At 39.1% G+C, this 23,723-nt stretch overlaps 1 protein-coding gene across 6 annotated transcripts in view; it reads right to left on the bottom strand.

Moving 5' to 3' along the window:
• LOC133040638 (GON-4-like protein) overlaps positions 1-23,723 on the bottom strand; it is an 86,435-nt gene that overhangs the window by 25,200 nt on the left and 37,512 nt on the right. For all 6 annotated transcript variants that reach the window (XM_061120612.1, XM_061120611.1, XM_061120606.1 and 3 more), the window contains exons 11-14: positions 18,541-18,733; positions 11,567-11,668; positions 2,936-2,976; positions 2,249-2,352 (exon numbers count right to left, since the gene is read on the bottom strand). In XM_061120612.1, the coding sequence (XP_060976595.1) occupies positions 2,249-2,352; positions 2,936-2,976; positions 11,567-11,668; positions 18,541-18,733 (440 nt within the window). The remainder of the gene's footprint in view (positions 1-2,248; positions 2,353-2,935; positions 2,977-11,566; positions 11,669-18,540; positions 18,734-23,723) is intronic.

The following is a 23,723-nucleotide window of genomic DNA, read 5'->3' as shown; positions in this document are numbered from 1 at the left end:
AAAACGGAAAGACTTTCTCGCATGGAGTAGAAAAGGCATAAACTAAAACATACGGTGCCTACATGCATGCTAAGTCACTTCAGTCCTGTCTGACTCTTTGCGACCCTATAGATTGTAGCCCACAAGGCTCCTCTATGCATGGGATTTCTCAGGCAATGATACTGGAGTGGGTTGCCATTTCCTAACTCCAGGGGCTCTTCCTAAAACATGGATTGAACCCACGTTTCTTGCGTCTCCTGTATTGCCTGGCAGTTCTTTACCACTAGTGCCACCTGGGAAGCCCTAAAGCACATGGCAACTTAGATAAATAGTGAGAAGGTGGTTCAAGCATTACCCTACCAAGCATTAGCCCCGTAAATAAATTCCTCCTCCAAGCTTTCAATTGCTACCCTCTCACCCCCACTTCCTGAGAGAGAGAGAGAGACTCTGTTGGGGGCCAAAGTAAGAATCCAAATGCTAGTTCTGAGGGAGAGACAGAATAAGACACTCAGGCTGCTATTCTATGAAACCAGGATACAACCTGCTCAAGCAGCTATGACCAGCAGGTTATTGTAATTCAAAAAATCCTCTAGATTGTAGCAATAGCTAAATGATAATATATTTTTTTCAATAGCCTCTGAGGATAAAAATTATGTTTCCTTTTACAGTATTTTTTTTTTTTTTTTTTTAGTTGGAGGCCTTTTACAGTATTTACTGCAAGTATGGGCAGGCACACGGTGAAAATCTAAAGAATGAAATTGTCCTCTGTACAGTTTTACTGAGAACTGAAAACTCTGGATTATCTGCATAACTAGCAGAGGAACAGAAGAACAGAAGCAGGAAAAAAGCTAGATAATGAAAAAGAGCCTGCACCTGATTTTAGTAAGAATTACTTGGATGGACAGTTAATAAGTAGAGCACAGTTAATGTACTTTCCATGTGATATTTTATTTAGTCAAATATTAAGCTAGGTTTGCATTTCCAGCTGAAAAAAGCAGCATCCGCCCAAGCAGAGCAACTGAATATCAGAAGGTAACTGAACTGGAATAAGAATTTTTAAGTAGTTATGTAATTCCCAAATTTTAAAAGTTCATACACAGAGGTGACTAGTGAAATGAAATATGTTTACTGATCAAATCCCATGATAAAAAGTGCTCAGGTTCTATTCTGCTACACTAGGATTTTTTTCTATGAAATGTTGGGAGAAGTGGTCAAAATACCAGTAAGATATCCTGAAAATGTTCTCCAAAAAAAAGAGGTAAATATGTAAGGTGACAGAAGTATTAATTAACTTCATTGGGGAAATCCTCTGCAATTGATATGTATATCAAATCATCACGCTGTGCACTTTCAATGCTTTACAACCTTAGTTGCCAATTATAACTCAACAAACCTGAGGGGGAAAAAGGAACTCTTGAGACTTCTTTTGTGGTTATATTATGGTATTTAATGTAATGGATAATGGCTGATACTTCTGACTTTCACGCATTGGTTAGTATACCTTGTCTTTTTCACTAAATCGCACATTACCTGAAGGTCTAGCTTTCAGGTGGTTCCAGAGCTCTCTAGTTAAACCACGGGACTAATTAAAGGCTATGAGTCCTGGAGTTTTGCTTTGTTCTACCCATGGCACAAACCATACCCTGACATCTAGCCAGTACCTAATGACAGTATGCTGCTACTCAGAATGGATAACAATAAAGTACAGATGAAATCTGCAAACTCATCACAAATATAGGGGGAAAAATTAAAGCGTCTACCTTCTGGGTGGGACAACAGAAGGGCTAATTCATGTGAAGAGGACAGTAAACATATTTCAGACTCCAGGACATTACTGAAGGTGCTTCATGGTTTGCTCAATTAATGCCCTGGAGACTAACAAAGGTTCATTAACTTTTACTAGATGTTAACAGCAAACAGAAGAACAAAGAGGACATAGTGGATATTAAATTTGGGGGTAGCTTCTGTGGCTGGCCACGCAGAGTCCTACACACCTCTCCAGCACCACTCACCTGGAGAAGCTGCTGTGGATGCCAGCTACTGCTTTTTCTCCCTTCCCAAACAGATACAGCTTGGTCTAGAGCTGCACTGCCCCATAAGGAGGAGAATTATTCACTTCACATCCAACACCCCCATGGAGCTCAGCATTCTTATATCAGTAACAGCAGGTAGTCAGGGATGGGAAATTATTAACCAAAACTTCTCAAAACTCCCTCTCAGACATACACTTTTCCTCTACTCCAGGTCTCAAGGTCTTTGGTTAGCCTACCGTAAGGCTTGAGGGGTGTTAAAGTTAGGCCGAGGCTCAGCCACACGTTCCTCCTCTTCTGGGCCGTCATCTTCCATGTTGGAGAATCCCATCTCGTCTTGAAACTGAGGGCAAAGGAAAAGAAGGATTTTCTTGGGGAATGGGCATGTAAAAGTCACTTCAGCAGTGACAGGGGAAAATGAAGACTGCTTTACAGGACACAGAAAGAGCTTGCATTGGAATCTCTCTCACTTCTAGGCTCACACAGTTTCACACATCTTTATGCCAGAAAAAAAGTTTCTCAGTCTATCACCTTGTAGTGGTAAAGACACACCACAGTTAACTCAAAATGATCAGATTATCTTTCAAGAAAGAAATGTACAAGAAAGGGAATGATCTGTGCTCAGAATAATCTAAAATTAGTTTGAAATCTTTAAGGATGTACCATGTGATAGTTGAAGAGGCTATCTAAAAGCTTAAGGAAAACTTTACTAAGATATGGATAAACAAAGTTTATTAGCTACCAAAATCTCCTGTCATTACATTCTCTCCTGGGTGGACTAAAAGGAGAATGGGTTGGTCAGACCACTGTTCGGGAGAGAGGGGCCCTGAGACCAAAGGACAGAGCTTGCTTTAGAATCCAAAGTTCTTTAGTATAGAATCCAGAGCTTCAGTATCCAGAGTTCTCATTCAAAGACCATTACTCACAGTTTCAAACAGCTCTTCCATCAGTTCATTCACTTCCTTTTCTGCAAAAAAGCCAAACAGTATGTTGTTGCCACATGTTTATTTCATTTTGCAATACAGGGAATGTCAAGAAGACAAAGAAAGCTTTTTTCAGCAAGGCTTTTGACAAAAATCTTCATATGTATTAATATCCATCATTCACTCATTCATTTAAAAACATTTATTGAACAACTATATGCCTTAATCTCTGTTCTGGATGCTCAGATACATGACAGAAACTTACTCTCATGAAGCTTAAATTCTAGTGAGAAAACAAACAAAAATGTAAGCTAGATGATTTTATAATGAGATAAATTCATAGTCTGTTGGTCTATCCTACTGAACGGAATCAAGACAGAAGTCTCCAGTACTGTGTCAAAGGACTCTATCTATGGGCCTGAACTATTCAGCAATCCCATCCACAACCTAAAACACACTTATCAAATCTACAAATAATATAAAGCTAAAAGGGATCACCAGACCAACAGATGACAGATTCAGAGTTCTAATTTTCTCAAATTAATTGGATGAAATATAATAGGGATAAATTTAAACTCTTACATTTAGGATTTTGAAAAATCAGTTTCTTAAGTGCACACAAAGATCAATATGACACAATGGCTCCAAAACAGTGCTTGTGACCAAGAAGGCAAGCATATCACTGAATCACAGCAGAGTAGGATCATCACTGTAAAAGCCCTTCTCAAGAGCACATTAAAAAAATAAAATCTAAATGTTGGTGAGGATGTGCAGCAACTGGAACTCTAGAAACAATGTACAAGGAAAGACACTTTGAAAAAACGTCTGGCAATTTCACAGAAAACTAAGTATAGATCTACTTTATGACCAATGATTCCTTCCCTAGAGAGCTGACCCAAAATATATGAAACATTTGTCCACAAAACTTTTAAAGAAAGCTCAGAGCTATCTTTATTCAAGATAGCTAGAAATTAGAAAGAACCCAGGAGTCTATCAACACCTGGGGATTGATGACAAATAAACAAATTGGTATATTTATACACTGGAATCCTATTCAGCGATAAAAAGGAAGGAAATTAAGTAATATAAGCAATATTCATGAATCTTAGAAACATCATGCTAAGTGAAAGATGCTTTACATAACAGAATACTATGATTACATAGAATTACATAACATTACATACATAGAATACATAACACATACTATGATTCCATTTACATGAAGTTTTAAAAGAGGCAAGTCTAATCTATGATACAAGAAAACAGAAGTGATTTCACCAGGGAGGATGATGTGGGGACTGATCTGGAGGGACAAGTAGGTGCTTTTTGGGGTGATGAATCTCTATCTTCCTAGGGGTTGAGTACACCCCCTAACAAAGAGGCACGACAAACCTCACTGAATGGTACACTAAAGATTTCTATACTGCAGTATGTATACATTTACCTAAAATCTGTAAACAATACTGAGTTCTAATTAATGATGTGCATGCTGAAATGTTTAGATATCCACAACTCACTACGAAATGCTTAAAAAAAAAGGATTAAAAGATGGATAGAGAAATAGATGGAGAGCTGCATAATTAATATATGAAAACTTAACTGCAGAAGCTAGGCGGTGGGTATATGGGTGCGTGTGTGTGTGCTAAGTCGCTTCAGTTGTGTCCAACTCTTTGCAACCCTATGGACTGTAGCCCATCAGGATCCTCCATCCATCGGATTCTCCAGGCAAGAATACTACAGTGGGTTGCCACGCCCTCTTCCAGGGGATCTTCCCAACCCAGGGACTGAACCCTATCTCCTGCAACTCCTGTACTGCAGACAGATTCTTTACTGCTGAGCCACTGGGGAAGCCCGGGTATATGGGTGTCCACATGTTTGAAAAGTTTCATAAAAAACCAGAGGGATGGGATGGGGAGGGAGGCGGGAGGGGGGATCGGGATGGGGAACACATGTAAATCCATGGTTGATTCATGTCAATGTATGGCAAAAACCACTACAATACTGTAAAGTAATTAGCCTCCAACTAATGAAAATAAATGAAAAAATAAATAAATTAAATTAAAAAAAAAAACAAACATGTATTGTGGGAGAAATTTTCTTAAAAATAAAGGCTAATATCCAGAGGAAGGCAATTTGGGTGTTGAAGTGTGGAAAGTCTGACACTTAGAGAACTGAAGAAACTTGGTATGTTTGGCATAGTAAAGAAAAAATGTAGGAAAAGAAACAGTATACTATGTACACTTGGTAGTAAGTAACATTTTTTAGGAACAAAGGAAAAACAGAAATATAAATGATTTAGGTTTAGTAAGGAAAATGTTAATTGAGGAGGTGTTCAAGAGAAGGACACAGCATCTGCAGAATTGATGAACTCCCTGTCACCAGAGGTTCCTGAACAGATTGAAAGGTCACATCAGAAAAGCTATGAACAAATGCTTACATGGGAGGAAAACATACATAATCACAGAAGCATTCCAGACTCTGTGATTCTAAGCTTCTTTGTTTTTAAATTTTTATCATCCACATAAGTCCTCTTAAAAGGACTGTAATTAAACATGATAACATAAGACAACAAGGGGTAGAAACAAAATTAAAATTCTATCCCAGTTTTTACTTACAATCACAGAACGCTATGACTAGAAAGGAGGACCCTCCATTCAGGCATCCCAGAAAAGTCTATTCTTCAGCAAATATTGTCAGCACCATGAAAAACACTTGCTCAAAGGCAATAAATAATACAAAATTCATGAGAAACTCACAGTCTAGCAGAGAAGACAAGATATAAATAAGCAATTATGAGACAGATGAGCATTTAAAAGGACATATAAAATCATATGGAATACAAAGCAAGAAAGTCAATCCTCAATGAGGTGGATCTCACTGAGAAATTACAGCTGACTCTTAAACAACATGGAATTGAACTACATGGGTCCACTTATATGCAGAGTTTTTTCAATAAATTTATTGGAAAAATGGAAGGGGGTGTGCAACAATTCGAAAACACTCTCAGACAAACCACAGTCTAGGATACAAAACATTTAAGAGAAAGTTAGGTATGTCATGAACACATAAACTACATGTAGATACTAGTCTACTTTATCATTAACTATCATTAAAATATACACAAATTGACTCTAAAAGTTAAAATTTATCAAAACCTATGCAAACACAGACCACACAAAGTGCCACTCAGGGAAATACAAACATAAAGATTCAGTATGAAATCATAACTGCATAAAATTAACTGTGGCATACACTGTACTTCTGCAATAATTTCATAGTTACCTCCTGTTGCTAGCTGAAGTGCAGAAGCACAGTCATGACATTACAAGAAAACGCTAAATTGCCTGATATGTACCAGAGACTGTGATCTACAGCTGTGATTTCCCACCATTTCAAGACAAATGAAGCCAGTGTAAGGACCATTATAAAAAAGAAAAGGAAATTCATGAAGCCATAGCTGCAGCTATGCCAGCAGGTACAAAAACCTTGTGCTTTACAGAAAACACCTTTTTATCTCATACTGAAAAGGCAGCTTTTATGTGAGTGCACGATTACTATAAGAAAGGCATGCCTATCTAATATGATTTGAGAAAAAAATAAAGTCATTATATAACAATTCAAAGCAAAAGGAAGGTGAAGTATCTGAGGCTGGAGAATTTAATGCCAACAAAGGATGGATTGATAATTTTAGAAAGATGTTTGGCTTAAAAACTTTCAAGATAACAGGAGAAGCAGCCTCTGCTAATGCAGAGACAGCAGGCAAGTTCCCAGATGGCATTAAGAAAATCACTGAGAAGGAATATCTGCCTGAACAGGTTTTTAGTGCAGATGAAAATGCCCTAATCTGGAAGAGGCGGGGGGAAAAGCCACAAAGGACATTAACTAGTAAGAAAGAAAAGCAAACACCAGGATTTAAGGCAGGAAGGGAGAGGCTAAGTCTACTGTTCTGTGAAAATGCAGTCAGGTTTATGACCAAGACTATCCTTCTCTATAAAGCTGCTCACCCCCAGACCCTTGAAAGAAAATGATAGAACAGGAGTTACCAGTCTTTAGATATAAAAAAAAGAAGGCCCTTTCTCTGGATTGGTTTCATCAATGCTTTGTCCCTGAAGTCAGGAAATACCTGTTTTTTTAAGCTTCTTTTGATACTGGACAATGCCCCTGGCCACCCAGAACCCAGTGAATTCAACACTGAAGGTGTCTTAAGGGGTCAACTCGTCTCCGAACACGTATCTAATTCAGCCTTGAGATCAGCAGTCATAAGGATCTTTAAGCCTCATTATACATGATACTCTATGGAAAGGATTATAAATGCTAGAGAAGAGTCCTCGCTGAAGAGAATGTAAGTCTGGAGGAAGGACTGCACTACTGAAGATGCCATCGCTGTTAAAGAAAAACCCAAGAAAGCCATCAAACCTGAAACAATAAATCCCCACTGGAGAAAACCGTGTTCAGATGTCATACATGAATCCACAGGATTTACAACAGAGCCAATCGAGGAAATCATGAAAGAGATTGTGAATATAGCCCAAAAATATGGGGGTAAAGTTTCAACTTTTGGATCTTAGAGAAATTCAAGAGCTAACAGACAGCACACCAGAAGAATTAACAAAAGATGACCTGATGGAGATGAGTGCTTCCAGACCAGTGCCAGACCATGAGCAAGAAGACAGAGGAGAAGCTGTGTCAGAAAACAAACTGATATTAGACAATCTGGCAGAAGAGTTCTGATTATTCAAGACTCCTTTTGATTTCTTTTACATGAAGCCTTCATGATATATAGACTCTGAAACCAAAGCATGTAGTGGGGAGAGGGATTGGACCATACAGAAACATATTAGGAGAAATGAAAAGGCAAAAAGTCAGACAGAAATTATAAATGTATTTCCATGAAGTTATACTCTCGGCCACCCTTTCCTCCTCCACCACCTCTTCTGCTTCTGCCACCCGTGGGAGAGCAAAACCAAACCCCCTTCTTTCTCCTCTTCCTCCTCAGCTGATTCAATGTGAAGACAAAGAAGATGAAGGCCTTTATGAAGATCCACTATGACTTAATGAATAGTGAACAGTCATCATGCCAACAGTTAATAAATTTATCTGTGGTGGATGTGTTTGCCTTTGTGTGAAAATTTAATAATTGTATGGCAAGAAGTGTATGAGATGTTTTTGTGTCATCATCATTATCATTGCCCAAGTATTAGAAAATCTTGTGCAAGACTTGTATTGAAATGGATAACCTATCCTTACATAGGCATAAAGTGAGTGATATAACATAAAATTAACTATGTGCTAGGGTTTCCCTGGTTGCTCAGACAGTAAAGAATCTGCCTGCAATGCAGGAGACCCAGGTTCAATCCCTGAGTTGGGAAGATCCCCTGGAGAAGGAAATGGCAACCCACTCCATTACTCTTGCCTGGACAATCCTACAGATGGAGGAGCCTGGTGGGCTACAGTCCATGGGGTCGCAGAGTCGGACACGACTGAGCGTCTTCATTTCACTTCACTATAATTACACTTTCAAAGAATTACATTATCATACAGTATGCCTCTCTCTTGTAATTAGAGAAACCCTGTATCAATCTATCACAATTATAAAAAATTTAACAGTGTTTCCAATCCTTTTCATGAATATGACTGTAATGTTGTTGTTCAGGTGCTAAGTCATATCAAACTCTTTGCAACCCCAAGGATTGCACCACCTCAGGCTCCACTGTCCTCCACTATCTCCAAGAGATGGCTCCAATTCATGTCCACTGCTATCTAATCATCTCATTCTCTGCTGCTCCTTTCTCCTTCTGCCCTCAATCTTTCCCAGTATCAGGGTCTTTTCCAATGAGTCAGCTCTTCACAGCAGGTGGCCAAAGTACTGGCACTTCAATTTCAGCATCAGTCCTTCCAATGAATATTCAGGGTTGATTTCCTTTAGAATTGACTGGTTGGATCTCCATTCAGTCCCAACAGTTCAAAATCATCAATTCTTCGGCACATGGCCTTCTTTACGGTCCAACTCTGACATCTATACATGAATACTGGAAACACTTTGACTATATGGACTTTTGCCGGCAAAGTGATGTCTCTGCTTTTTAATACTTTGTCTCCCAAGGGGCAAATGTCTTTTAATTTCATGGCTGCAGTCACCATCTGCAGCGATTTTGAAGCCCAAAAAAACAAATGTTACTGCTTCCACTTTTTCCCCTTCTATTTGCCATAAAGTCATTGGGAGTGGATGGCAGGATCTTAAGTTTTTTTTAATGACTGTAATATTATGTATTATGTAATATTATGTATAATATTATTGTATGCCATAAAAATTTTGTAACAATTCTTTCATCAGTGCATAGGCAGGGTACTGTGAAGCAATTTTATCAATTACACCATGCCATCATATTGCTGCTTCTTCATTAGCTTTAACTGTATGGACCTTTGTCGGCAAAGCAATGTCTCTGCATTTTAATATGCTATCTAGGTTTGTCATAGCTTTCTTTTCAAGGAGCAAACATCTTTTAACTTCATAGCTGCAGTCACTGTCCGCAGTGATTCTGGAGCCCAAGAAAATAAAGTCTGTCACTGCTTCCACTTTTGCGCCTTCTGTTTGCCATAAAATGATGGGACCTGATGCCATCATCTTAATTTTTTAATGACTGTAATACTGTATGCCATAAAATTTCTGTAACAATTCATTTATCTCTAGGCAAGAGTACTGTGAAGCAATTCTATCAGTTACACTAGGCTATCATCAAGCTGTCAGTGTTGTTTCTTCATTATCAATACATGAATCTTTATACCAGTAAATAAACATGAATTTCTTTTTCACATTATCTTTTCATTTTTCATATCCAGTGCTTGTGACATGTACGTCTACAGTATTCTGTGTCATGTGAGATAATACTACTGACAGATAATTCATCTTGTAAACAGATTAACACAAACTTACATTAGGAGGTATGGATAAAACAGTAGTATAAAAATGTATGTTGTCTTCCTTGTGATTTTCTTAATAACATTTTCTTTTCTCTAGCTTACTTTATTGTAAGAATATAGTACATAAAACACATTACATACAAAATACATGTTAATCAATTATTAATTGCTAAACCTTCAACAGTAGGCTACTAGTAGTTAAGTTTAGGGACAGTCAAAACTTCCAGTGAGATTTTTCACTGCACATTGGTTTAGCACCCCTAGCCCCCAAGTTCTTCAAGGTCAACTGAAGAAAGTAACAGACAAACAAAAGGGGAAGGCAAACGTATTCCAGGATGAGAACTAAACTGAAATGCAATCTCCTACTTTTCTGCTTCAAGCAAATAATGCTTCATAACCACCAGCACATGACACTGTGGACCAGTCACTCCTTCTTGACTCTTCCCTTGTTTCTGAAACACAAGACTTTCCTGGTTTTTCTCATACTTTCCTAGACAATCCTACACAGTTTTCTCAAAATCTAAATCCTCAAGCCTTTTTTTTCTACACTTTCTTTTTGATTCTTGGTGCTTTCCTTTCAAGGCTTCTTCTAACCTTAACTGTCATAAGATACCAAAATAAATAGAAGACCTTCATAAAGAAAACGGTACTCTAATCTCAAAAACAATATGAAAGATTAACTAAAGCAACAAAACAGAACATCTAAAGGATTGTGCTTACATAATTCTCTCTGCACAAAGACCTACATTATTTAGGTAGGTAATGAACATTTTGGATACTGATAAATCTTTCTGCATAACCTTGTCAAGAGCCAACATTTTACCTTCACCATACGGTGGATATTATCCAAGTACAGGGACTGGCACACACTCAATACAAATCAACAGTTCCTGAAACATGTTATCCATTATTGGCAAACTAGCAATGGAATAATTTCTTTAAAAAAATGACTCAAGCCAAGTTATTATTTCCTATGCCTCCAATCTTGCTCTCTTTACCCACCAAAATCAATACATTAAACTGGCATTAAATCAAAATATTATTTCTAAAATCCAAATCAGTTTCTACTGATTTCCTGCTTAAAACTTTCTGACCTTTCTTTTTTGACAGATTAAAAATCAAATCTAAGGTTCTCCATAAACTGAACATTGCTTAACTTTCTACCACAACTCAGATAACTAAATCAAACTACTTACTATTTTCAAAACACATGTATTGCTGTCTCATAATTTCATGCTCTGCAAACACTCTTCTATTCACGACATCCCTCTGCCCCCATTCACCAAAGCCTTCTTACTGCTCCTTCTGAGCTCAGGTGAGTCATTTTCTGAGTCTTTCCCTAAGCCATAATGTACACAGGACACTATACCCTCTTTTAGGCCACCAATACATAAGCTATTATTAGAGTGCACCTATCATTTTGTACTCTGTTTCTGTCTGTATCCCCCTACTAAGCTGACATCCTCCAGGCAGAGGTCATGTCTTACTCATTTTGGTACAATCGCTGCCAAATACTGGACTCAATACATGACTGTGCGAAGTTGATAGGATTCCTGAATATAGATGCTAAATGTAAAGAATTATACAAATAAATAGGCAGAGGAAGCTTAAATGTCTTGAGTGGGCTGCTTCAACCTCAAAACTCTGCAAAGTAAACAAAGCTAGATGTGGAGAAGTCTTTAAAAGCAGGACTCATAACACACACAGACTCACTGGTGATTCTTACTGCCCGGTCAGTGCGGAAATCCTCTGTATCTGGTTCATCGAGGTCTTCCAGGAAATTATATTCCGGATCATCATCATCATCTGCTTCATCTAGGAAAAAAAAGTTTCAGACACTTATTCAACTGTAAACTCATATCTCTAAAGAATATTTAAGATGTTCAGCACCATAGGAAATCTATTCCAATAAAGCATATTTATTCTGAAGTTTTTAATTTTTTTACTTATTTTTTCGGCCACACCATGTGGCTTGCAGGATCTTAGTTGCCTGACCAGGAATTGAACCCAGGCCCTTGGCAGTGAAAGCAGAGTCCTAACCAGTGGACTGCCAGAGAACTACCTATTCCGAAGTTTTTAAACTACTTATTCTTTTTTTCTTCAGTGCCTGTGTATAGATCATTTCCCACAGCTGACTCATCTCACCTATTCTCCCCACTAAGCTAAGTTCCTTCCTTCCTCCAAACAAGACTTAAAGTTCTCAAAATGCAGCCAAAGGCAAAAAAGTGAACATATAATTTATCTCAGTAAACTCACTTAGAGTAGTGCATCTCATTAAAATAAAATTATTTTGCAAAATTCTTTATACAAAGGCATTGACAGTAAAATTAAAAAAAACCCTAATTCACAATAATTAAGGAATGACTATAATTAAGATAGAAGATACATGCAGAATTTAAGCATTATATACATGATCAATATATACATGACAAAAGTACAACACGATACTCATATAATACTCATAAACATGAAAAGTTATATCCCTACAATAAGACTCAGAAATAACTAAAAATACACAAAAAATACTAAACATTTGTTATATAAGAATACAGAAATATGGATATTTTTCTCCCTCATAATTTTCTCTAATGTTGATGCTATCATGTCTTCTAGATTCTGTCTCACTGTTCTCACACTGTTGGCAAGGCACAAGCGGGGAAGCTGGAAGAAAACTCAAGGAGTCATAGGAACTGCAGACACGCTATATTCTTTCGTGGCTGACCCAGTCAACACACAGCCATAACGCGGCCTCAAGGGCTTTTCAGGTGGAGTTTTCATATGTTTACAGAACAAAAGTGGCCCATGGCCAAGTGGGTACATCTGACATACATGCACAGTGCTATAAATGATCTCAGCTGCTACCTGATCGTGTGTTTATAAAACATGAGGCGAGAGTGAGAGGCCGTGGGGCAAGAAAGCCTGACCATCAGCATCTTGGCTAATCTGCTCTTTCCTGACATTCCACCCCTTCAGGGTCTCTCGCCTCACAATCCACATGCAGTCCATCTTCCACGATACTCCCTTGGTGAGGTAACAAAGACCCACGAACCCACATTCTACAACAGCAGCGGATGCTACAACAAACAGTTACATCCCCAAAGCAGAGCAAAACCCAACGCCCAGTATCACCTGGAACTCATGTTGCAGTCCTTGCCCTCACGGGGCTAGAAGAGCCACCCACTGCATATGGAGTGCCTTTATCTTCCATCGCCAGCCCACCACCTGCCCTTGTGAGACTGCAGGAAAGCCTCGGCAGGGGCAACTCCACCCCTGCAGGGCTTTTTACTAAGGACCTGCAAAACCACCCACAGGCACCAGGCCCACCCATTCAAAGAGGGATTTCTGCAGCATTCACAGCCCACCCACATGATTCCTTCCAAATGCTTTCACACTTCCAAATCTGCAACAGAGTCAGAAGTTAGTAACACATCATAGCACACATCCTTCACAGTACCCTGTTCTAAATCTAGGACACAGCCTTCACAGTACCCTGTTCTAAATCTGCGAGAGAGGACACAGCTAGATCTAAAGACAGGACATAGCTATTACAGTATACCTTCACACAAATCAGCCCACATTTGCATCTGTGTAACCCAAAAGCGGCCCCTGCCAGCTAGGGCCCGCTTCAGGCTCTTCACACTTTCAAACTGGTGTCTTGTATGCTCTCCCTCTACTTCTCTCAGTAAGGACTCACAAAATCCTCCCACAGGAGGCAGGCCCACCCCTTCAGAGATGGGATTTCTGTGGCGTTCACAGCTCAATCACGAACCTTTATCTTCAGGATTACAGCTCACATCATGAGTTCATGTAACTGCTTGTATCTCTTGCTCTGGGTGCTTCTCACACCTGGTAAACTGCTGCTCCAGTTGCAGCTGCCTCCATAGCTAGTGTCTGGGAGTTCTCCTGCCTTCATCCACATGGTGTGGATGGCGGCATTAATCCATTCTATCAGGGTATGTGTTTGGTTAGGCACCCCCTGCATGAGTCACCTAGCATTCTGCAACCTTTGTCTCAATGAGGGGTGAGTGGTTATACATGCCAACTGTTCTATTTTGTCCCCGGAACAAAGGATATCAAACACTCCTGTGTCCCAGAGTCACAAAAGCTATGCTGCCAAGGGTTCTCCTTGCTTTTGCTGAAACTGCTTACCCAAGTCGACCAACTCCACCTGTGTATATGGGTGATATCTTGTGAACTCAGTCACCCTGGGGGCCCCTTGAGGATGCTCCCCCTGGGCCACAGGGTGCTCATGTTTCACTTTCTGCTGTAAATAGGGCCTTGCTGCCAAGTGGGGACCAAAGGTCTCACAATGTTCATCATCATCGTCCCTCATTACTTCATAGTCCGAGGCACTGGGTTCCTCCTCAAGGCCATGCATCTCTTGTTTCAGCGTACATACGCAAGGTTCCAACTCTTCTTGTCTCTGCAACTGGCACACTTGCGTGGCATCACAGAGGGCACTATCCATATTCACCTTCAGGGCAGTTAGGAAAATCCACCCCACGGTGCCAGCCGCCTTGTCAGGCAAACGGGAACTCACCACCTGTCATGCCTTTTCAGTGTTATCTGGTGAACTACCCACCGCTTCCCAGTCTTCCATCAGGTTCCACACGAAGAGAACTGCGGCCACCTGGTAACACATGTTATGTGTTGGCGCCTCAGGCTCCTCTACCTCCTGGGTATCCTGTCAACTACGCCAGTTGTCTTGCTGTTCCTCACTGTGCACACTGTTCTCTGAACCCAGGGTAGGCAAGGCGCAAGCAGGGAAGCCGGCAGAAAACTCAAGGAGTCATAGGAACTGCAGACTGTTTGTTCCCTCCAGGCTGGCACAGCAGCCGAAGCAGCAGGCACGCTGTACCCTCTCGTGGTTGACGCAGCTGACACACAGCCATAATGCAGCCTCAAGGGCTTTTCAGGGGCAGTTTTTATGTGTTTACAGAACAAAAGTGGCCCATGACCAAGAAGGTACATTGTGACGCACAGTGCTTTAAGTGATCTCAGCTGTTACATAACCATACATTTACAAAACGTGGGGCGAGAGCAAGAGGCTGTGGGGCAAGGGAGCCTGCCCACCACCATCTTGGCCGATTTGCTCCTTCCCTGCTGCTGCTGTTGCTGAGTCGCGTCAGTCGTGTCCGACTGCGCGACCCCACAGACGGCAGCCCACCAGGCTCCCCCGTCCCTGGGATTCTCCAGGCAAGAACACTGGAGTGGGTTGCCATTTCCTTCTCCAATGCATGAAAGTGAAAAGTGAAAGTGAAGTCGCTCAGTCATGTCCGACTCTTAGCGACCCCAAGGACAGCAGCCTACCAGGCTCTTCCATCCATGGGATTTTCCAGGCAAGAGCACTGGAGTGGGATGCCATCGCCTTCTCCGTTGCTCTTTCCCTACAGGCTGCTAAATACAAATTGTGAAGGAGCCAATAAAATACAGAATTGTTATATTAAGGTGAAATTTTTCCCAAGACAACTTTAGATAAGCATCATCTAACAGAACTTTCTGCAAGGTTGGAAATGTTCTAATACATATGCATTGTACAACAGTAATCACATGAGGCAACTGAGAACCTGAAATGTGGCTAGCACAACTGAGGAACTGAATTAAAACAAAAACACCTTACCACTGTACAGCCATTAAATAGAAGAGGGAGATCTGTATACATTACAATAGAAAGATCTCTAAATTATATTAAGTGAAAGAAGCAAGTTGCAGATGCAGGATGACATGTATAGTATGATGCCTTTCATGGAAAAAAAGATAAATATGTGCTTGATTGGATACACAGAAAATAGTTAGAAAGAATTAACAAAAACTGAAGAACAGAACTGGTCCTTTTCACTTTGTGCCCTTCCGTAATGTTTTCATTTTTCACAACAAATGAGTATCTTTCATTAAAAATAAAAATATATACACACACATCTTTGATTCACCATCACTGAAAAATCTGTATTGACAAACCCCAATCTAACCTGATAATCTTTTTTTTACATTTTTATTGGAGTATAATTAGCTTACAATGTTGTGTTAGCTAACGTGATATTCTTCATTCAACATTTATTATGTTTACAATATATAAATCTGCATTGTTTGTATATAGTTATTTAAATGTGAAGTCTTTTTCACCCATCTATAGGTCATCTCCCCAATAAAAATGTTTTAAATCCTTAGGAATGGAATCCTGTCTTCCTAATCTCTACAGTACTTTCTATGTAAGCCTCTTTAGAGCAGATTCTTTACAAGTGCTGCTGAATAACTTAAGTTCCGGAGAAAGCCTATATCAAATGGATACTGTACACACGTTTGGACCCCCATCTGTTTAGGTGCAAGATCTACAAAGAAGGCTTCTGGTTGTATCATACAAGTGGGCCAGCCAATATTCTCAGAGAATTCATTTGGTAAACATGCTGAAAAATCACTTGGGAAGGTTTCTTCTGAGTTCTGCTTGGCTTTTAGTACCTTGATTGTGGAACCTAACCTCTGGGTCTAATTACTTTGTTGACTGATATTAACACCCAATGTCAGCATCTACCCAGCTGATCTCAATTTGGTGTACCAACTCCTTTAGCAGACCTCTTAAATTATTTTTTGCAAATGAGACTCTTAATAATATGAAGAGCAGATGGTACTAGGAATATATGAAAATAACCACATAATACTACAAAAATAAACCAGCATATGGCTGATCTATGATCTATATCTAGCATTACTTCCTATTTACCAGCACTCAATAAACTCAGCTGGTAGATGTGGTTTCTAAATCTACCCCAGTCACTGGCTTCATATTCCCTTTTTGAAATAGATCCTACTAAGGAAACAAAACAATTCTGTTTTAAAGAAAAGATTTTCACCCTCCCCACTAACCATTATTCCATTTCCTCAATTGACCCTCATCATACTCTTCTATTCCTCCCATGCCAGTGGTTTCCAACCTTTAGGATACACGAGAATTAGATCCCTAGACAATACCCATTAGAGATTCTGATTCAGTAGGTACAGGGCAAGGCCCTGGAATGGAATTTACATCTTAACACCATCCAACACAAACATCCTTACCCACTCTGATTCGGATTCAAATTCTAGACACTAACTCTGAGAAACACTGTCTAAGCTCCCAAAATCCTGACAGCCAACCCAGTCTGGCCTTTCCTCCGCAATAGCCAGGATCTCAGCTCTTTCAACCAAGGTGTTAACAATTAAGGCACCAAAGCTGCTGAACTAATAAAGCCACTAATAAACCCACGAGACGTAATCTCTATCGATATTTTGTCTTAGCTTAGGTCTAAGGATAAAATGCAGAGCTTGCTTATGAAGTATCATATGCATTTAAAAAATGCGTTCATGCCCCCTGAGACTTCTTTGAGACATGTTCCTAGAAAACTAAACTGGGTTCTAATTCTAGCATTGTAACACACGGATTCTGAAACACAAAGTAACACAATGAATTTCTGAGACTTTTATAAAATGGATAGAATTATCTTTGTCCCTGTTCATTCCTTTCTGCAGAGGTTTTTGAGCCTTGTGAGCCTTGAACTTTGAGATGGGTTGATAGAAAAAGGAAGTGTCAATAAATGAACTTCAAGAAAATTATAAATCTCCCCAAAAAAAGTGACATAAAAAAGCTTCATGTATGTAGATGTGGACATTTTTCCGGGGAGTGGCACATTCTCAAAGGGGTAAAGGAATCATCTGGAAATCACTACAAACTAAGGCAATCTCTCATTTCCTCTACATTTACAGAAACACTGCACAAAATGATGAGTGATACCTGATTTTCATTATAGTACACTTAAAAAAAATCACCAAAAACAATTTTAACAATCTTTATTTCACTGTTTTAAAGACAGAACTTTTACTTATATTCTAAAACAAATAAGGGTTGCAGCAAAGATTCTCACACCACGTATGACTGTAGTCAACGTTTCTTGTGTCTAATCAATTCTCCTTCCCTATTTCTGGAAACACTATCACTTCTTTTGAGTAACTGCTTATCCCAACCACATTGTTTATGAGGTGCTGCCAATCACAGGCCTCCATGCTTAAACAGTCTTCCTATCAAAACCATGCAACCCCAAGACAGTGGGTATGTGATCAAACCAAACCAATCAGAGTTGCTCCTCTGGACTTTTCAAACTGGAGCCTGTAGGGGAGTTTTCTTCTGATGTGGGAACAAAACAAGAAGTGAATGGTGTACTTATGATCATATTTCCAGCCTTGTAGAAAAGTAGGTTTAAGAATAGAGTTGACTGACAAAAAGAAGTAGAGATAACAGCTGTAGAGAGAGAAAGTGGGTCTAAACAGAGCCTCAATTCCACTGCAGGTTTTTCTGCCCTTTCCAAAGTCTGGTTTCATTTGCCCTTCAGCAAGCTGAGAGTTAGGATTCTTCCACTTGCATCAGGAAGAATCTTAACTAACACGATAGTCTTTGAGTAAAACAATGTGCTCTCATGCAATCATATATAAAATTATATGTACATTTATGTTTCAGAGGCAGAATCTTAGCAATCAAAAGATTCCCCAAGACTCTTTTAACAGAAAAAAGGGAGGGGGGACTTAACTACTGATTTAGAGTATATTGTTAAATACAAAATTAAATCAACTGAAAACATCCCTTAAGATTTTAACTAATGAAAATTTTACCATAGAGACCATGGACAGAGAGGACAGTAAATGCAAACAAAAGCAGTTACCTTCATTCCCCACATCATCATTCATAAGTCCTCCCAGCCACATCTTCCAGTCCTCATCGTCCGCTGTATTGGGGTCATACATGTCTGGGGTGATGTCTGGAGCTCGGAGCTCTGCTTCTAGCTGCCCCAAGGGAACATCTTTCAGTGGCATCTTAGAGCGAGTTCGGAAAGCAATCAGACTATCATCCATGGGCTAGACAATGGAGAAGGAAACAAAAATCTATCACTGGATGCCTAACACTTTCAGTTTCTCCAAACTTCATCACATCCTATGTGCTTCTCTTCTTAGCTTAAACCATAAGGTCTCTTCTCTAAATCATTTGGGTTTATTATTCTTCGAAAACATTAAGGACAATGACATCAATTGTTTTTTTATTTTTTCTTGTTTTTTGTTAGTGGTGGTAGTACCAGTCTCTCTCTTTTTTAAAGGTTATATTCCATTTATAGTTATTATAAAATACTGGCTATATTCCCCATGTTGTATAATATATCCTTGTATCTTATAATGACATCAGTTTTAAAACCAAAATTTCAACACCACCACCAACAAAAAAAGAACAGAAAACTTGATGTTATTGTCCTTAAGATAAAATTTACATACCATAAAACTCACTCTTTTAAAGTGCATAATTGTGTAGGTTTTACACTTGAGTGAGCACCACCACTATCTAATTCTAAAACATTTTCATCACCCCCAAAAGAAACTCCATTTTTCCTAGCAGATGCCCCCCATTCTTCCCTGATCCCAGTTTCTAATAATTACTAATCTTTCTGACTCTATGAATTTGCTTATGATGGAAATTTTATGTAAAAGGAATCATACAATATGAGGCCTTTTGTCTCTGGCTGCTTTCATTTAGCCTGTTTTCAAAGTTCATCCATCCTGTAGCATGTATCAGTACTTCATTCTTTTTTATTGAGGAAAAAAGGAAAGGAATTGAGAAATGTCTATCCATATTTTTCCCCATTGTTTAATTGGGTTGTCTTTTTATGGTTGAGTTATAAGAGGTTCATTACTTATTACAGTATTGTAATCAAAGGTCAAATCAAAGGTCACAAAGATTTACTCTGTTTTCTTGTAACAGTTTCACTGTTTTAGCTCTTAAATTTAGGTGAGTTATCTATTTTAACTTTTGAGTGTGGTTTGAGGTAAAATCAAACTTCATACTGTCACATATGAATTTTCAGTTGTTGCAGCACCAATTGTATTTTGTTTATTTTCTACTGTTTTTCCAAATTCTTTTCTCATTTAGGTTATTACAGAATACCAAGCAGAGTTCCCTGCTGCTATACAGTAGGTCCCTGTTAGTCACCTGTTTGAAATACAGCAGTCTGTACCTGTCAATCCCAAACTCCCAATCTAGCCCTCTCTCCTACTCTTCCCCCTGGTAACTGTCAGTTTGCTTCTAAGACTGTGAGTCTGTTTCTGGTTTGTAAGTAAGATTCAAAAGGATATATGCACCCCCATGTTCACTGCAGCACTGTTTACAACAGCCAAGACACGGAAGCAACCTAAATGTCCACTGACAAATGAATGGATAAAGAAGATGTGGTACATATACGCAAAGGAATGTTACTCAGCCATTAAAAAAATAATAATAATAATGCGTACTTCCCTGGTGGTCCAGTGGTTAAGACTCCAGGCTTCTACTGCAGGGGCCACAGGTTCAATCCCTGGCTAGGGAACTAAAACCCCATATGCTGCATGGTGCAGCCAAAAAATTAAAAAAATAAAACATTAGAAAAAAAAGAATGAAGTAATGGGTGCTTCCTCAGTGGTCCAGTAGTTAAAAATCTGCTTTACAATGCAAGGGAATCAAGTTCTATCCCTGGTCTGGGAACTAAGATCCCAGTGGAGCAACTTAGCTCACACCCCACAACTGCTGAGCGTACATGCCACAACTAGAGAGCTCGTGTGCCACAGTGAAAGATCCTGCATGATGCAACAAAGATCCTATGTTCTACAACTGAGACCTGATGCAGCCAAGTAAATATATATATATATTTTAAAAGATACTCACAGTATATTTTTAAGAAGAATGAAATAATGCCATTTGCAACAACATGGATGGACATACTAAGTAAATCAAGGCAGGTGGAGAAAGACAAGTAACATATGATATTACCCATACATGGAATAATAAAAAAAAAAAGACACAAACGAACTTATTTCCAGTTACTGTAGCACCATTTGTTGAAAGACTATTCTTTCCCCATTAATTGGTCTTGGCACACTTGTTAAAGATTAAAAAGTTCAAAGTGAAGTCGCTCAGTCGTGTCCGCCTCTTTGCAACGCCATGGACTATAGCCCGCCAGGCTCCTCTGTCCTTGGAATTTTCCAAGCTTGAATACTGGAGTGAGTTGCAATTTCCTTCTCCAAGGGATCGTCCTGACTCAGGGATCGAATCCAGGTCTTCCGGACTGCAGGCAGACTCCTTGTTTGAGCCACCAGGCAAGTCCTAAAAGATTAACTGACTACAAATTAAGAGGGTTGTTTTCTTTTTTTTTTAATTAAATTTTTTTTCCTTTATTTTTTGTCTGTACTGGGTCTTCACTGCTGTACAAGGGCTTTCTCTAGCTGCGGTAATCGGGGGCTACTCTCCAGTTGTGGTGCGTGGGCTCTTCATTGTGATGGCTTCTCTTTTTGTGGAGGACAGGCTTGAAGGTATGAAGGCTTCAGTAGTTGCAGCAAGTGGACTCTAGAGCATGTGGGCTTTAGCAGCTATGGCGCACAGGCTTAGCTGCCCTGCAGAGTATGGAATTTTCCCAGACCAGGGATTGAGTCTTGTTACCCTGCAATGGCAGGTGCACTCTTGACCGACTACCAGGGAAGTCTTCAGAGTTAATTTTTACACTCAATTCTGTTCCACTGGTCTATATGTCTATTCTTATGCCAGTACAAGACTGTCTTGATTATAGTAACTTTGTAATAAGTTTTGAAATCACTAAGTACAGACTTCCAACTATTTTCTTTTTCAAGACTGTTTTGGCTATTCTGGGTCCCCTGCATTTCCATGTGAATTTTAGGATTAGCTTGTCAATTTCTGCAAAATAAGCAGCTCACATTTGGAAAGGGGTTGTACTGAATTTGTAGATCAATTTAAAAAGTTCTCCCTAGACTACTGCAATAATATCCCAACAGATTTCTGTTTCCTCTCTTGCTCTCCTATAGTTCGTTTCCCACATCTTAGCCAAAGGGACATTTTTAACATTAAATCGGAAAATATCATAAAAAAGCGTTTTTAAATGTTCCCAGATCTTTTGGATGCCTGCCTCCTGCTTATTTAGATCTCAGCTCAAATGTGCCCTCCTCAAGGAGGACTTTTTTGATCATCCTATGTACAGCACCACAATCAGTTCAGTTCAGTCCAGTCACTCAGTCGTGTCTGACTCTTCGCAACCCCATGAATCGCAACACTCCAGGCCTCCCTGTCCATCACCAACTCCTGGAGTTTACCCAAACTCATGTCCATCGAGTCAGTGATGCCATCCAAACATCTCATCCTCTGTCGTCCCCTTCTCCTCCTGCCCCCAATCCCTCCCAGCATCAGGGTCTTTTCCAATGAGTCAACTCTTCACATGAAGTGGCCAAAGTATTGGAGTTTCAGCTTCAGCATCAGCCCTTCCAATGAACACCCAGGACTGATCTGCTTTAGGATGGACTGGTTGGATCTCCTTGCAGTCCAAGGGACTCTCATGAGTCTTCTCCAACACCACAGTTCAAAAGCATCAATTTTTCGGTGCTCAGCTTTCTTCACAGTCCAACTCTCACATCCATACATGACCACTGGAAAAACCATAGCCTTGACTAGATGGACCTTTGTTGGCAAAGTAATGTCTCTGCTTTTTAATATACTATCTAGGTTGGTCATAACTTTCTTTCCAAGGAATAAGCATCTTTTAATTTCATGTCTGCAGTCACCATCTGCAGTGATTTTGGAGCCAAAAAAAATAAAGTCTGACATTGTTTCCACTGTTTCCCCATCTATTTCCCATGAAGTGATGGGACCAGATGCCATAATCTTAGTTTTCTGAATGCTGAGCTTTAAGCCAACTTTTCCACTCTCCTCTTTCACTTTCATCAAGAGGGTTTTTAGTTCCTCTTCACTTTCTGCCATAAGGCACTACCTTATTTCTTTGCTTTTAGTTAGTTCATTTCTTACCCATCTCTGAAATAATTTATGCATTTACAGTTTATCTCTTTCCAACAGACTATAAGGTCCAAGAGGAAAGACCTTTTCTGTCTCGTACACTGTTATTCCCTACCTTCAGTCATTCAGTATGTGTATGAATAAATTATTACATAAAAACTATTATATCCCAACACTGTTACTCATTCACTCCAAAGCAGGGTGATCAAATTAAGTGACCCTTTGGACCTCCCTGGCAGTCCAGTGGTTATAAAACTGCACTTTCATGTATTCCCCATCCCATGTAAATCCATGGCTGATTCATGTCAATGTATGACAAAAACCACTACAATATTGTAGTAATTAGCCTCCAACTAATAAAAATAAATGAAAAAAAAAAGTGTAAAAAAAAAAAATAAAAATAAAATATATAAGATGAATACTAGAAAAAAAAAACAAAACTCTGCACTTTCACTGCAGGGGGCATGGGTTTAACCTCTGGTTGGTAAACTAAGATCCTGCATGCCACTCAACTCAGCCAAAAAAAAATTTTTTTTTTTTAATAAAAATTTAAAAAATTAAATGGTCCTTTCAGAGCTGTTTTATTCAATATTCTGTTTTTAAATTTTAAGACAGACATATTTTTCATTGACTGGCAAGACTATTGGGGAAAACCTAAACATTAAAAGGAACTACCTGGGGCATCTGAAGCTATCCCAACATTGTCAATTGGCTATACTCCAATATGAAATAAAGTTTTATAAATAAATAAAGTTCATGCTTAAACTTATCAAAACAGAGAACTAGCTAATGATGGGATTTAGAAAGTGACCGTTTGACAATAACCATAGTAATGACTGTTTCAATCAAGAATAAGCAATGGATGCTAAAATAAGTGGATGAAAAGAATAAGCAATGGATGCTAAAATAAGTGGATGAAAAGAATAAGCAATGGATGCTAAAATAAGCGGGTAAAAGATGTTTTACCTCAAAAAAAATACATATTAATTGATTTTAAAATGGAAAAATAACATTTTTACAGCAAGGGGAAAA

Source organism: Dama dama, chromosome 20 (genome assembly GCF_033118175.1).
Source record: "Dama dama isolate Ldn47 chromosome 20, ASM3311817v1, whole genome shotgun sequence".
Taxonomy (NCBI): domain Eukaryota; kingdom Metazoa; phylum Chordata; class Mammalia; order Artiodactyla; family Cervidae; genus Dama; species Dama dama.
This window is presented reverse-complemented; position numbering and strand designations above follow the sequence as displayed.